The 16164-nt window shown below is 44.7% G+C and overlaps 1 protein-coding gene across 1 annotated transcript in view; it reads left to right on the top strand.

Moving 5' to 3' along the window:
* The window catches only part of NUP210 (nucleoporin 210), a 48882-nt gene extending 32973 nt beyond the window's left edge, over positions 1 to 15909 (top strand). The window contains exons 25-40 of the mRNA XM_041459143.1: positions 409 to 588; positions 2532 to 2612; positions 2838 to 2969; positions 3155 to 3313; positions 3810 to 3901; positions 4542 to 4716; positions 7436 to 7611; positions 8574 to 8791; positions 9252 to 9385; positions 10089 to 10212; positions 11106 to 11252; positions 12603 to 12853; positions 13551 to 13770; positions 13906 to 14001; positions 14125 to 14208; positions 14591 to 15909. Coding sequence (XP_041315077.1) covers positions 409 to 588; positions 2532 to 2612; positions 2838 to 2969; positions 3155 to 3313; positions 3810 to 3901; positions 4542 to 4716; positions 7436 to 7611; positions 8574 to 8791; positions 9252 to 9385; positions 10089 to 10212; positions 11106 to 11252; positions 12603 to 12853; positions 13551 to 13770; positions 13906 to 14001; positions 14125 to 14208; positions 14591 to 14691 — 2370 coding nt within the window. The 3' untranslated portion in view covers positions 14692 to 15909. The remainder of the gene's footprint in view (positions 1 to 408; positions 589 to 2531; positions 2613 to 2837; positions 2970 to 3154; positions 3314 to 3809; positions 3902 to 4541; positions 4717 to 7435; positions 7612 to 8573; positions 8792 to 9251; positions 9386 to 10088; positions 10213 to 11105; positions 11253 to 12602; positions 12854 to 13550; positions 13771 to 13905; positions 14002 to 14124; positions 14209 to 14590) is intronic.
* The last annotated feature ends 255 nt before the right edge of the window (positions 15910 to 16164 follow it).

Raw genomic sequence — 16164 nt, forward strand, 5'->3', positions numbered from 1 at the left:
TTTGGGTGTCAGCTTTTCTGGTGTTAAAATACCAGCACAGCATGAGTAAATCTGCCAGCTCCATGAAGTTAGGCATAGTGGGTTTGTTGTACATACTGAAACAGAGAGCAGAGCTCTGCACCAGGGTGCTGAGGAGAAGGGGAGGTAAAGTTTACTGAAACTTTCTGGAGTGGAGGCGGCATCACCCTGTGACACTCTGTGAGGCACAGGGTTCACTTGTGTGCTCAGCTCACGCATTTCCAGGCTGACATCCTGCTAGCACCAGGGGGAATAGTCCTGGAGCTGTCCTGGGAAGGTGCAGGCAGCACTGAAGTCACTGTGGTGCTGAGCAGGGAGGGTGTGCCCTGTAGTGGTGACCAGAAGAACTATCTGAAGGGTTCATGTGCTGTTCTGTGTGCTGTTTGACAGATCACTGCTGAGGGAGGCCCTCAGCCTCTCTCCAACATCATTTTCTCCATTGACAACGAGCACATTGCAGCAGTGAACAGCTCTGGGCTGGTCAGAGGAGTGGCCATTGGCAGTGGGGTGGTGACAGGAGTGCTGCAGGCTGTTGATGCAGAGACAGAGAAGCTTGTGGCCGTGTCCCAGGTAATGTTTGTTGTGCTGTTGGGGGCTGAAAGGGCCTCTCTGACTCATGGCTTTGGCTCTGAAAGGGGGCACAGAGTCTTCATGCATGAGCAGTGTTACCTCATGCACTTCTCTGCTTTCCTGAAGATGAAAACTCAAGAGTTCCTTCTTCCTGGCCTGTGAACTTACACAGGTGTTGGCACAGGTAGTACTTTGAACAGGTGGGTAAATCTTGCCTTGAACCAGAGTCTCACAGATAACCAGGGAGGCTTTTTGACCAGTCTGATATCTTCAGGATTGGTTAGTGCATCTAGAAAAGTCCACCTAAAGAAGCCTTTCTAGCACACCACAAGGTTGTCGTTGTGTGCATTCCCTCTTAGGTCAGGGGGGTCCAGAAGGCAGCTCTTGCTGAAAAAAAACCACACATTGTCTCCTAAGCTGCAGCAGCCTGTGTAGAACACTGTCACCCCTTGTTGTGGTCTGAACCCATCTGTGAGGTGCAAGCAGTGAATCCCTGATATTCCCTCAGAATCTGTGTCCTTAGATTTTCCTGCAGCTGAGTGTGAGGGAGGTGGGCAGGCCTGCAAGGGAGCACAAGTCCTTGCAGGACTTGCATGAGACTCAGAGCAACAGAACTGGGGCCGGATCTTATGACTTCTTCCTTTGAGCTCAGGGCAGCACAGCTGCTGTGAACCACAAAGCTCTGCTGCTTGAAAGGTGTCAGCACAGTCCAGAAAGACACAAAGGAGACCCCATCTCTTGATCAGTGAATTTTAATTCTCTTTGCTATGGGCAGGTGTTTGGTTTGCATGCTGGCATTACCTAAGCAGGCTGGTTTCTCTCTTTCCAGATGCCAGTTTATGTCATGGGCATCACCAGCACTCAGACTCCTTTCTCCTTTGGCAATGCTGTGCCGGGGTTAACGTTCCACTGGTCTGTCACCAAGAGGGACACTCTGGATGTCAGGACAAGGCACAGTGAGGTAAAGTGCGTGTGTTTGTGTAGAAAAAAACCACACATTGTCTCCTAAGCTGCAGCAGCCTGTGTAGAACACTGTCACCCCTTGTTGTGGTCTGAACCCATCTGTGAGGTGCAAGCAGTGAATCCCTGATATTCCCTCAGAATCTGTGTCCTTAGATTTTCCTGCAGCTGAGTGTGAGGGAGGTGGGCAGGCCTGCAAGGGAGCACAAGTCCTTGCAGGACTTGCATGAGACTCAGAGCAACAGAACTGGGGCTGGATCTTATGACTTCTTCCTTTGAGCTCAGGGCAGCACAGCTGCTGTGAACCACAAAGCTCTGCTGCTTGAAAGGTGTCAGCACAGTCCAGAAAGACACAAAGTGAGTTTTTTTAAAAAATAAAATATCAAGAAATCTCTGCTTTTTAATGTATGGGCAGCAGTCTGCCCTAATGATGTGACAGGAGGCAAAATGAACTTGAAAGGTCAGTGTGCTGCCCTGTGAGGCCCAGGTCTGACCTTTCCTCCCCAGTATATAGCAGGAATAAAATCTATCAGGAGTGCCTGGATATATGAAGAGGATATATCAGAGTCAAACATCATCCTTTTATTCTCAGTTGTCCCATTTAGTGCTCTACAATCCTCATTTCATTCTGACTGCTCCATGTCTTCCTTTACCCCTGGATTTCTTCATCCCTCTACTGCTGGGGCCCCCTGTGATCTTGTATGCTGCTGTCTGTCAGCTCCATCATTCATGTCATCAGTAATTTTGAACAGATTTTTTTTCAATTTAGGGGGCATTTTTAAATGCTTATCAATCAAAATTTAATCCTTTTTAGTTTTCTACAGTCCTGCTGAATTTGGCCATCTGTGTTTCCTCTGACAAGTCATGCTAATCACACAGCAGCAGTGATTAGATAATGGCAAAATAGTGTCTATAGAGCCTGAAAGTGAAATCTGGTTTCTGTTTGACAAGTGCTTACAGTGTCTTCCCTTCCTCCTTCCCAGGACAAGGTGGAAGTTGAGGTGGTACAGCTGACAGCTGTGAGAATTCGGGCACCCATCACACGAATGAAAGCTGGTACTCAGGTGAGCTGGTTTGGGATTGGCTTTTGTCACCTTCACGTATTGGAACTGCAGCTTGTGCTCACTGCTGTCACATCGTCTGGTGGCAGCACTGCTGCTCTGAGAGGAGCCATTTTCTTCATGAGAGACCCCATCTCTTGATCAGTGAATTTTAATTCTCTTTGCTATGGGCAGGTGTTTGGTTTGCATGCTGGCATTACCTAAGCAGGCTGGTTTCTCTCTTTCCAGATGCCAGTTTATGTCATGGGCATCACCAGCACTCAGACTCCTTTCTCCTTTGGCAATGCTGTGCCGGGGTTAACGTTCCACTGGTCTGTCACCAAGAGGGACACTCTGGATGTCAGGACAAGGCACAGTGAGGTAAAGTGCGTGTGTTTGTGTAGTGCATGTGTGTGCAGCTTGGGAAAAGGAAATGGCCACATCAGGGCAACGCAGGGAATATTGCTGCCTCCACTGCCTCAAAATCCAGGATCAGTTGTCAGCACCTCGGTGCCAGTGTCTGGGCTTTCCATGAGTCAAACTTTAATCCCTTTCTCCTGTCCAAGGCTGCTTTTCAGCTTCCTGCAAACTACAACTTTGCAGTGGATGTTTATGGCAGAGTAAAGGGAAGAACAGGCCTGAAAGTTGTAGTGAAGGTCCTTGATGCTGCAGCCAACCAGTTCCACAACATGGCAAGAGAACTGTCCGATGAAATCCAGATTCAGGTAGGATGATTTTCTACACAGGTCGTGTTGAAGTATCTCCTTCAGAACTGGACTGAAGTCTGTATTTGAAATCAGGAATTTGAAATGCAGGAGTAGCCTTTACTCTTGTTTGTATAATGTTCCTCATTGGGGCTCATTCAGTTCACGGGCTCATGGCAGCAGGGGGAATCTAAAAGTAACTCAGGTGAATGTGGGGTTCCCAACACCTTTTCCTTTGAGAAATCTTATGTTTTCATGCTGAAGAAAATTCTTGAACTTACTGCAAGCCAGTTTAGCCATAACCCTGGAAATAAATACTCTTAGAATAACTTGTAGAAGATACTGGCTCTCCTATTCGCACATATTCGTGTTCAGTTGTCTTATTTTACCATATGTATTATACAAGATAAGAAAGAGAGTTACAGCTCTGTTTGTGTTTGTTTGTTTGTTTTGAAGATTAAATAAATAAATTACTGTCTGCACACAACAGTGGGCCAAAATGCTTCTTACTTTCCAGGTGTTTGAAAAACTTCATCTAGTCACTCCAGAGGCAGAAGCAGAGCAGATCCTCATGTCGCCAAATTCCTTTATTAAACTTCTGACCAACAGGTCAGTGCTCAGTTTCCATATTGTGGTTTGTGTCACCTGTTTGTCGCAGCCATAGGGCAGTTGTGTTTAAGGGAGCTGTTTCAGTCTCTCAGTAGGTCTGTTCATCCATTTAATACACAACTTACCTGCTGGTTCATGGTATCTTACTGTTCTCTTGGGTTTTGTCAAATCTTGTATTAGATTGTAGCTGGAAAATTCATTCAATATTGGGAACTTTCAGATCTGTTTTTTAAAAGAAGCTGAGCCAGTTAAAGCAGTATCCTGCTGCCTGCTTCCTGTAGAGGTTTTGATGGGTGATTGAGGCTTTGTGGAATATAATTCTGTGTATTTTGCACACAGAGGTTATGGCTGGATTTTCAGATTAAAATGTCATTTCCAAATGAGAAATTCTTTTTACATAATCTGTTTTCAAAGACTGACATTTTAGACTCACACCAGGCTTGAAATGTAGTTTTCCCAGCATAATAGTGGTCACATAGAGACAGTAGGACACACACTGAGGGCAAAGCTTTAGAGGCATTTACATTTAAGGGTGAGAGAACCCTTAGTTTCATGGAATCACAGAATGGTTTGTATTGGAAGAGACCCTAAATAAGTTTTTACACATTTAAGGGGTTCCTTTCTTTCTGTTTTGCTTCAGGGACCGAGTGGCCTCCCTAAGTTACCGTGTCCTGGATGGGCCAGACAAAGTCCCGGTAGTGAAAATCGATGAGAGAGGATTCCTCGTCTCTGGGTCTGTCATCGGATCCTCAACCATTGAAGTGATTTCACAAGAGCTGTTTGGCATCAACCAGACCATCATAGCTGCTGTTAAGGTACTGTCAGCTCCCTTCCTTTGCAGTTTCCTCAAGTACATCTTCACTGCTGCAGGGATTGTTGGCTGCACTTCTTGATTTTCACTTCTGAAAAATGAGCAGTGTAGGAGTTAACAGTTCTGAGCTTTGAACCGTGGGACACCAGGGAATGTAAGCCCATCATCTCTGTTCAAAAAATCCTTGAGCCAAGAACTTTCTGCATCTGGCAGCATGAGCCTTGAGATACCCACTGCTCCCCTTCCTCCTATCTCTTTTTACTGTCAGCATCTTCCCTCTGTCCCAGCTAAAGGAGAAAAATGTACAGTTGAGTGTTTTAAGTTATTTCTAAGTTTAACTCCTGTAATCACTGTGAAGGGGCTTGGTGGATTTTTTTAATTTGAATTTTGGTATTTCTCATGATGTTCAGTTTTGCCAGTAGGACATGGTGTGGATCTGTCCTCCGGGGTGGGGAATGAAATAGCAAATGGGGGCCCAGTGTCACTAAAGCCACCTCTGCTGTGAGGTCGTGGCAGTGAATTCTCCAGCTCTGTTACTGATGACCTTGTTTCTTCCCTTTAGCAAGTGAAAGATGTCTGATGAGTTTGGGGTGGCTCAAATGGCATTTAGTCAGCGCCCAGTGGGACTGAAGTCAGATCCCCCTGTGAGTTTGTCCTGTACACAGGATGGTGATACAAAGCTCTCTGTAGTAGAACCCATCTCAGTTCAGCACCTTGTACAGCTCATTTGTTTTCCTGTACTCACTACAGCTGTGCCTCGATGGAAATGATATTTTTAACCTCGTGAGGTAACACAGTTCATTTTATGGCTGAAGAGCTGAGAGAGCTTGAGAGGTTTTGCTGAAGGTCATGTCAGAAAACTTGTGACAGAGCTGGAGATGAGCTTGAATCTATTGTGTCATTCTAAGGCTCTCTCCTTCACTTTGTCCTTCTTTCATAAGGTCTGGTGTTTTCTGTTTACAAGTGTACACAATTAAGAACCAAACTGCTTGCACCAGCATCACTTGACACTTAGACCTTGAACTCAGCTCAAGGAAGGGCTCTTGCATAAGCCCGGCAGGGTGGGGGAAGAAGGAGTGACAGTGAGCTTAGCGTGGGGCCAAGCTCAGCACTTGCCTGGACCTGCTGCACTCAGTATTTTATTTTATTTTTTATTGAATTAAAAAAAAATATATCAAAACCTGAGATGCTTTAACAGTAAAAGGCTGTTTTCATCAATATTAAATTTAGCAGTTGTCCCTTGTGGGACAGTTCCTAAGATTTTAAAGTAAAGCAAGCTTGATAATCTGTTAGGGAAATGGGGTTTTTGTTGGCTTGTAACCACAGCTTGTTGGGCAGCTATCTGTATGCACAGAGATTTTAACTGATGAAACCAGCCTGTGGAGCAGACAGTGGGATATACTGATGTTACAGCCACTTTTTTTTTTTTTTTTTTTTTTTTTTTTTTAAAGGATTCACCAAAGATGTATTTTGCTTGAGGCCAAATTTGTCCTTTCCTTTTTAAGTTCTGACATGTACATTTTCAGATGGCAGAGTTTTACGTTTTAGCTGAGCCTCTTAGGTCAGGAAAATAAAGGGAATTTTCTACAAGATAAGCTTGAGGCCTTCTTTTAGAATTGTTTTCTCAATATATTTGAGGGGTTTTGCCTCCTCTGTCCATATTTATTTTCCAACAGCTTTAACAAAAAGAGCAGATATAGTTATTTTTGTTGGGTAATTTTGCTCTTTAACCTAGGTAAGTTAATCAAAAATAGTAATATGCTGTTTAAAAGCCAAAAGATTAGGTTGTCAAGTCTTTGTCTTCAGAAAACCTTTCTTGACTGGAGTGTTACTGCAGAAATGTGGGGGTGTGCACATACGGTTAATGGAGCAGCTCTCCTGAGAAGTTCGGAGCAGTTCCAACTTCTGTCTTGGCTGAGGGGAGGCACTGAGGGAACTGAGCTCAGCCTGCTGAGCCCCAGGGTTTGTCAGCTGCCAGCTCTGCCTGGAACAGCTTGGCTTTCACCTGCTGCAGGGTAGCTGGGCAACAGTGACTATTCCATCCCCTTGCATTGTGAGTTACCCTTCTAATACCTGGGCAATGAATTGCACCTTTTATTTCAGGAATTACTAGGAGACAGGTCATGGGGCCACTTCTTCTCTTGCATATCCAGGGAGTCCTAACAGTTTTGAGTTGATAGGATAGTAATGTGTTCTCTGAAGTCTGGTGTGATGTATGTTTCTGCATGGTTATTGCTTGTTTCAGTTCCCAGTGGTACTAGAAAAAAAGGACTAAGAAATGTCAGCTGTGAGGGTACAAAGCAGACAGAGCCAGGCTTTTCTCAGCCATGACAGGGTGAGGGGAGCACACAGGAACCACAGTGTGAACATGGGACAGCACTTTTTACTGGGGTGGCTGTTGAGCACAGAGTGCAGGAGGCTGTGGAGTCTCCATCCGAGGAGATGCCCAGCGGCTGCCTGCGCGTGGTCCTGGTCAGCTGGCCCTGGGTAACCCAGCTTGAGGTGGGGGCTGGACTGGACAGTGTCAGAGGCTCCTGTCAGCCTGTGGAATGGACATACTGATAACAACAGCTTCATGTGTTAGTCCTGGCATATGGCTAAATGCAAATCACTTATAAAGGCAGCTCTGGATATTTACTTAAAAAGAACTCTTTCAGATTATTTTTATAGGGGCATCATAAAAAGCAATTTAACTTTCCTTCTCACTGCTGATGTTTTTCCAGGTCTGCCCCATCTCCTACCTCAGGATCTCCATGAGGCCTGTTCTGCTGACCCAGAACAAGGAGGCACTGCAAGCCCTGCCCCTGGGTGTGACGCTGACATTTACAGTCCATTTCCACGATAACTCTGGGGATACTTTCCATTCACACAATGCTGTGCTCAACTTTGCCACCAACAGGTAGGTGTCTGTCACGGGTGGCAATTACAGAGAGCAAAAATAGGCCAGACTCACAGAACAAAGATGGTTCCAGAGATACCAAGTGAACGTGCAGCTTGGGCTGGGATTAGCAAAGGAAGGGTTTGTCTCTGTGGCCTTCAGAGGCAGTGGCAGGAAGGAGAGTTGCATTTAGCAATAGATATTCCCTAGCCATGGAAAGATGCCCAGATAAGCATGGTCCCAGCAGGGCCTGCAGGAGCTGTGCTCTGCTCTGGGTGACTCTGAATCATCCCCCTGCATGCAGCAGTGGCCCAGAGAAGCAACTGATCCATCAGCATCTGCTTCTCCCAGTGCTGTGTTCCACTGACTCACTGAGGACTTATGTAAGGTGGGGAATGTTCTGGATCAGGGGCTGTCTCCTCAGATAGGCTTGTGCAACCTTCCCACAGAGGGGACAAGCCTCAAAAGGCCTTTGGTCTCTGCCTCACAGAATAAATGTTGTGAAGCAGCCTCCTGTGCTCGTCAGTAACATACCACTAATGCTGTTACTGAAACACGGTTTGTTTTCTGCAGAGCACCTTGCTGAATTTGGGTGAATACCAGAACTGGCAATCCAATGGCATTATGTCTGGGAAGTTGCATATTGGTGTTCAGATTTCTTGGCTTCCTAACTCCCTTGAGAAAAGGGAAAAGAGACAGATTATGTCATTCTAAAGCTCTACAATTCTCACAATTAAGAAGCAGTTTTCATGCATAATTACAATCTCGGTATTTCCTCAGCATAGTGGTGAACTGAGAACTGTAATTTGTCTCAGTAGCATCTAAATAATTTTTATAATTTCCTTACTTTGCTGGACTTCATCAGATGACTGTTCCTGAAAACAAGCAGTCAGCCAGCTGAAGGGTTTGATACCTCTCCTGTTGGACAGACAATGCCATTGCCAAGCCTTCCCTCATGCAGCAGCACTTGTGTTTGTGTGCAGAGACGACTTCGTGCAGATCGCCAAGGGAGCCGCCAACAACACCTTTGTGGTCAGGACTGTGAACGTGGGGCTGACCCTGCTCAGGGTGTGGGATGCGGAGCACAGTGGCACTGCAGACTACATCCCACTGCCTGTGCAGCATGCCATCTTCCCAGAGCTCCCAGACGTGGTGGTGGGGGATGTCCTGTGCCTGAGGACCTTGCTGACAGTCCAGGAAGGTGAGTGGCCTCCGGCTGTGTGGGTTAGCGGCTGTTCCATGGGACACCAGTCTCAGCAAAACTAAATGCATAATTTACTGTGTTTGCTCAGAATCAAATGTCACTGTTCTTGTTCATGATAAAAATAGGTTTGATCAACTCCTCTAATTTTAATTGCACCATGCAATATGTCTCTTGTTTTGAATTCCTGAGCATCACACTTCAGGCATTTCTATTCCATTAGCTGGGAAGGCTTGGTTCTGTGGGACTCCTGCAGAGTCAGGCCTGCCGTCACTCACTGTGTTTGACTGTTGGTATTACTGGGCTCGTGCCAGAGTGACTGCTGGGCAGTGGCACTCTCAGACACCAGAGTGGTTCCTGGGCACAGGAGGGGTGTGCCCTGCCTGGCAGTGGCACTCTCAGACACCAGTGCCCAGGAAATGCAGCAGGGTGTGAGCCGTGCTCCCGTGGTGTTTTCCAGGCTTGCCAGGTGTGTGGAGCTCCTCCTCAAGTGCTCTTCTCATGGACTCCAAGACTGGTGTGGCCCTGGCAAGGGACTCTGGGGTAGTCACTGTTTACTATGAGATCCCTGGGTTACTGAAAACCTACAGAGAGGTGAGGCACTGTTCTGGTCCTGCTGAGATTGGTTTGTTTGGGGTGGACCTCACCAAACTGTGTTCTGTGGAATTTTTTTTTGTTACAAATATTTAGAAATGTTCTTTTAGAAATGCAGATGGTTGGGAAGTATTTGGTATGTGGCCAAAAACATAATGTTTTTTTAAAACATCTGTGCTAAGGAGGAAAATGCAGCATATTTCACCTTTGCTGTTCTTATATTGAACATTTTGATTCCTTTGTTGGCTAAGTTGTTTCCAGGTGCTAACCAATTTTTGAGTGTGGCTGCTGTTATGAATGAAACCTCAATGCAGGATGAGATGCCAGCAAGAACTTGCTCAGGTGTTGTGCCATGCATCACTGATCAGAAGTATTTCATTAAATTATTTTGTTTATCTGCTATGCAGTCCTACTGTTGACACAATTCACTGCATCAACCAGCATAAGCACTAGACATTCTTTTTAAATTAAATTTAGACATAGAACTTTATGCATATTAACTTCTGGGGGTTGGGTAGGAAGACAAAATGTTTTTGCTAGCTTAAATTGCTTGGAAAGGCAGTTTCTAATATTAGAGAAATGTGGGATTTCAAAGAAAAACATCACCTCGTGGAGTCCATCACAGCCAATCCAGTCTGGGTTTGCCTTAATTTTTATTTGTTGAAGCACTTTTTGGTAACAATGTGCTTCATCCTTTTTTCAGATCTTGATTAATGCACCTCAGAGGACCACAGCAATGCATGTCAGTGGCATGCAGACAAGCTTGCAGGGAGTGGCAGCCTCAAAAGTCATAGTTTCAATTGGGGAAACAAACAAAAATTTGAAAGGTATGATTAAAAACTATTTATGCTGATGGTTTATTGTGTGTTTATGGATTCATGATGCTTTGGTTTGTGTTATGGGGTTTTTTTTTGTTGTTTAAGAGTAACAAGATCCCCAGGAACCTCAAATGCCTTTCTAGAGTCCCAGGAGCTCTAGGAGCCAGGGGATGGAATTTGGAAGGTGTTCTGGAGCACTAGTAAATTTCACAACTAACAAAATCAGTAGATTTCAATGGAGGTACCATTTTTGATCATATAAACAACAGTTAATGGGCAATCAGCTAATTGCTTGTGTGTTTAATTGCAGTTGCCTTCTTGGAGTTGTTACATTTTCTTACTTAGTTACAATCCTTAAATCTTTACAGAACTTGTCACCAGTCAGAATCAGTACAAAGATTAACCATGGTATTGTGTCCTCTATTCAGTGTGCTGTATTTTGTGTGATTATAGATACCTTTAGCTTCTAGCTTAACAATTAGCACTTCTACCAATAGTTTTTTATTTTGCCTTATGTAAATTATTAGCCTACCAAATATCATCTCACCAGATACTAAAATCTAACTTGAGGCTCCCAGGATCATCGTGTAAGTTATTCAAGAGACATCTGAGCAGAAAATTCTCTGCAGCTTATTCTTTCCTGTAAATAAATTATTCCTGTAAAGAAAACCCCATAACATACAAAATTTTCATTGCTGTCTCTTTGGGATTAGACCCTGAGCAAGGACAGCTGTCTGTGATTTCCAATGATTTTAATATCCTCTTACCTTGTGAAACTATTTCAGAAGGTGGTAGAATAAGCCAATACTACAAATCATGATTTTGCTTTTAATTAATTCAACTTAATTAGTTACAATTTTATTTTGTAATGAATTAGAGATGAATTGTTTCCTTCCTCCTAGGGGAGTGTTCACCTGCTCAGACTGAAGCCATTGCTGAGTTACAGCCCCAGTCCATTATCAGTTGCCATCTTGATTTCAACAGTGATGCCTTTGACTTCCCAGCACAGGATATTTTTGTGGCAGAGCCTGGATTTGATGCAGTTTCAGGTAAGGTGTGACAAGATGCTGTGCTGCAGACAAACACAAGCCCTTTGGTCCAGCAGATTCCCCAGAATCCCAGCATCATGGGTTGGGTTGGAGGGACCTCAAAGCCCATCCAGTGCCACCCCTGCCATGGCAGGGACACTTTCCGCTGTCCCAGGTTGCTCTAAATTCCCATCCTGGCCTGGGACACTTCCAGGGATCCACAGCTGCTCTGGGCACCCTGTGCCAGGGCCTGCCCACCCTCACAGGAAAGGATTTCTTCTTAACATCCAATATAAACCTCCTCTTTTTCCTTCTGAAGCCTCTGGGCTTTGCTGTGTAGGAGCTCAGGCCTCAGTGAGTTGCTCCCATGAACACTTCCTGTTTCAGTGGTTTTTCTGCCTGTGACAAAATCCTGTGTTGGTTTTCAGAGAAAGCCAGAAGTCAGTGGTGACCCACTTCATGTTTTGTAGGAAGTGAAAGAAGCAAAGGAGGACTCAGGTGACAAGTATTCCAGAAGTGGAATGTACCCCTGCCAAAACGTCATGAACTGGGTCTTAAAATGGGGGGAAATTGCCAGACACTGTGGAGGTGGAAATAAATTTGTCAAGTCTACAAAGTGTAGAAAGTTTTGAAAGTCTAACATGATTTAGAACAGCACCAAACCACTGTGGATTTTACTTAAAGAACATTACTTATCTTTTAGATTCATCCCTGCAGCCATTGTGTAAACCCCTATTCTGCCCCGCATATGCCTGTTTTACTTAGCTAGGGGAAGAAAATAAGGGCAAAACATGCACCTGGCAAGTTCTCCTTCTTACTGATGCTTTTTATCTTCTATTCTCTGGGAAGTTTTTACTACCTTTACTGCTAATAACAGATTAATTGGTCCTATGTGAGACTAGAAACATGGTGAATATATAACTTTGAAAGGATCTTTTATAAATAAACTACATCTTCACAGACTTGATGATGGTGATGGTAGTGGCTAAAATTTTAACACTAGTTGAAAAGAATATGAAATAGGATTTTCAATCTTGTTTTCAGTAAAGCTTTTCAGTGTTAGTGTAAGTGTTATGTTCAAAGTGGAACGGCATATTAGAATAAAATGTGACTGGAAGTTACCAGCATAATACTTTTTTTCATGATGTTCAGTTTGGGACAAGGAATAATTCTGTAACTGTAGTGCTGGGATTGTGATGTTTGACTCCACAGACACACTGTCCCAGTCCATCTGTGCACTCCTCATCACTGCTGGTTGAGCTTTGCCGCCTTTTCTAGCTGTTCTCTGAAGATGTCCCAGCAATCTCGCTGTGCATGGAGAAAAACCCTCAAAGGTGAGCAGCTAACAGCCCAAGTGCCTTGTTCCTGCAGGACACTACACGTGCTCCATCAGGATGCACAGCCTCACTGACAAGCAGCTGAAGCACCTGAGCAGGAGCAAGGCCACGCTGCGGGTGACGGCGGCGGTGCGGGGCAGCGCGGGGGCCGGGCAGCAGCTGGGCACGGAGGTGCCCTTCAACCGCTGGTTCTACGCTGACCAGGCTGAGATGCTGCTCAGCAACCAGGACGTGAGCTCCGTGCTGAAGATCTTTGGTGCCAGTGAAGTCCTGGATAGCCTGGAGGTGAGTGTGTTCCCAGGGAGCATCTCAGGGCAGCTGAAAGCATTCTGAGCTGTCACATGCAGCTTCCTAATGCACGGCACTCCCTGCCATCTTTACCGTCTTTACAAGATTTGTTCCTGAGATGATTTGGAAATGCTCATCTTGGAATGATGATTCTTGCTCAGTTTTCACTTCTCACAGGATCCCAGAATAGTTTGGGTTGGCAGGGACCCTAAAGCTCATCCTGTTCCAATGCATTGCCATGGGATGCCACTCACTCACTGGGTTGCTCAGGGGCCCATCCAGCCTGGTCCTGGCTTTGGGGTAGTACAGGTGTGTCAGGCTCACCTGGGCATACAGCCTGGCACGTGGGAACCGTGGGTCAGGAAGCAAAAACCTGCTTGAGCCCTGTGGTGGGGGAGTCGTGCCCAAGTATGTGACTGACTGCCCGTAGCAGACACAGCCCACTGAGGGTCTGTGGGTTTTGGCTGTGTGGGGTTAGCCCAGACCTGTGGAAGGGGCAGGTGAGAGGGGGCACCCTTGGCAGTAGGCAGGGCGAAATGCTGCCGGTGTCACTGTAAGGGTACACCTGACTCCTCTGGAGGGGGGAATTGCTCAGTGTTTCTGTGGAATCCCCCACTGCTGGCAGCTGGCCTGGAAGAGGAGCTGTGCTGTGCTGTCCCAGCAGTCTGTTCCAGGTTGGATGTTCCTTGTGCAGGTGAAATGCGAGTCCCCGGCAGTGAAGGTGCTGGAGAAGGAGAAGTCCTATGGGCTGCCCAGTTACGTGGTGTACACTGTGAGCCTGGCTGATCCCAGAGTTCCCAGCCAGGGCTCCCTGTCCACCACTCTGACTGTCTCCAGTCCCATGACAGACCAGTCCATCACCATCCCAGTGACAGTGATCTACCTGACTGACAGAACCACTGCACCCATGAGATGTAAGTTTAGCTCTGCGCTCCATATGCCAGCAGGAGCCTTTAGCTTCTCTGATGTTTATGAGGTTAACTCTTAAAGCACTTTGGAGAAGATGCTCCTTTTAATTCAATATTGCCTCCTCTTAATCAATTCTGCAGATGAAGCCACTCTCTTCCAGCAGTTTGTTGAATCTTACCAGGTGATGATCTTCACACTCTTTGCACTCCTAGCAGGGACAGCTGTTATGATCATAGGTAAGAGAAGGAAAGATTGCACAATAATTTTTTCCATAGCTTCTTACAGTGTGTTAGCTGTAAGATAAAAAGGAATGATTGCCAAGTGAAATTATTTTGGTTTGTTTTTCAACTGTCTTGCAGCCTACCATGCATTTTTCTCGCCGAATGAACAGCACAATCAGCCAGTGTTCCACCCAAAGACAAGTCTTCAGCACACCCCTAACAGTAAGCAGCTGTCACCCAGTTGGAAGTGAATTAATTGATTAGTCTGGCCATTGCATTGTTGAAGTTACAGTGAGCTGCAGGCCTGGGTGTAAACACAAGTGCCTGATGCTTCAGATAAAATAAGGCAAATTCAAGTGAACATCACTTGCTGAGGGGAAATGTATTGTGCCCCCCTCAGACGTAAGTCCTGAACAGGAAGACCCGCAAACCGTGGATACTTGCAGGATACCTTTTCAAGAGGCACTGAGCTACAGGGATGATTTCACTTGAGGTGGATCATCAGGTTCATTGCCAGTATTCAGCAGATGATCAAGAGCAGTTGTTTTTTTCTTCTCCCACCATTCCCAAGCCTGATTGTTGTTTTCTCCTTCCCATGTTTCAGGCTCCATCGTGTCACCTGCACATTCCTTCAGCTCCCAGGCCTCCAGCAGGCAGACCAGCCCCTCGGCCTCGCTCTGGAGCACGGGCTATGCCTCTCGCTAGAGGCAGCACAGCTCCTCCTGATGGCAGAGAAAAATAAATGTACAACTCAGTGCCTTAGCAAGCTCAGCAGCTTTAGCAGTCGGGATGTAATTCAGGTTTGCTCTGGAATATAACTAGGTCCTTAATTAATTTATTTTTTTTACTATTTAGGGCTCTTTGAGTTTATTTTTTTATGTCAGTGCTTCAATTTTCAAAAGCTTGTTTTATCTGTTGTCTTTTGCTGCCTGCACAAAAAGCAGTGTTTATGCTAGTCTGGCTTTCTTGCACTCTTCAAGCAACTAGAAGTTATATCTAAGTCAGAGTGATAACAATTTTTTATTTACTTTTTATAAAAATTAGATTTCTTTCTAATGAACTTTTTTTAAGAAAAGGGAAATCAGAAAAACAAATGAAATATGAGCCAAAAATTTGAAGGATTGTATATTGTGAAGAACTGGTTTTTATTTTGCGTTCCAAAAACTCAGGAATGTATTGCACTGATAAGTGTTCTTATGTTAAGCCTTACACTGAGATTCACCAGCACAGTGTGCTGGTTTACCACGAGGAATGCTGGAACAACTGTGAATAATTTAGAAGTTTTTTTACAACAATGACTGGAAAAGGAAAAAAAAAGAAACCCAGAACTTAGTGTGAGTTCCTTTGGGTACAACTGCAGTATTCCTTGGTACTGTAAGCACTTTTCTGAACTGGGAGTGTGAAAGCATGTGCCTTTTAAGTGCACCTTTCTTCTGGTAGGAATCCTTTATTTTGAGGATATAATCACGTCCCAGTCACTTGTGTTTGTAAGCAGGGTTTTGCAGCTATCAGATAAGGGTTTTGTTTACATATAACAAACATGCCAGTTTTAACTGTGAATACTGTTCTGGCTGTCTAAACTTTCCTAAGGACCATAAGGAAAGTGAAATAACAAAATACTTAATGCAAAATACTTTTGTGTGCAGAACTATGCAGGCAAATAGATGAATGGAATGCAAACCCAGTGCATGGCATAGAGTTTTGGTTTCTCACAGTGTTAAAAACAAGAGGATTGTTACATGTAATTGTACTGAGTCTTGTTTAACTTACTAGCTAGTTTTGGAGAAATTGTGCCTTAAGTGCTAGTACTACTTAAAAAGGTCAGTTGGGATGTAGATAATAATTTGAATCTGTATTAAAGCTTTTTAAGACTCCTTTGTTTTGAATTTTCTTGTGGTATGGCTGTTCAGAGTCTAGCATTGGACTATATTATTTAAATCTGTGTTATTTAATAAAGCTTTTAAAGATTCCTTTATTTTACTGTTGATGGAATTTTCTGTGGTTCAGCTGTTCAGAATTTAGCACTGGGCTGTTGTTTGAACTTCACTTCCTACAGCCCCTCAGTGTTTGTAATCATGATTTTCCAATCTTAATTTTCTCTTCTTTTGACAACGTAATGTCTTTTAATATTTTGACAGTTTTTCAACTAGTATTTGTTGTCAGGGATTTCTCCCAGAG

This window comes from Pyrgilauda ruficollis, unplaced genomic scaffold, assembly GCF_017590135.1.
Source record: "Pyrgilauda ruficollis isolate IOZ18807 unplaced genomic scaffold, ASM1759013v1 scaffold131, whole genome shotgun sequence".
NCBI classification, from domain to species: Eukaryota; Metazoa; Chordata; class Aves; order Passeriformes; family Passeridae; genus Pyrgilauda; species Pyrgilauda ruficollis.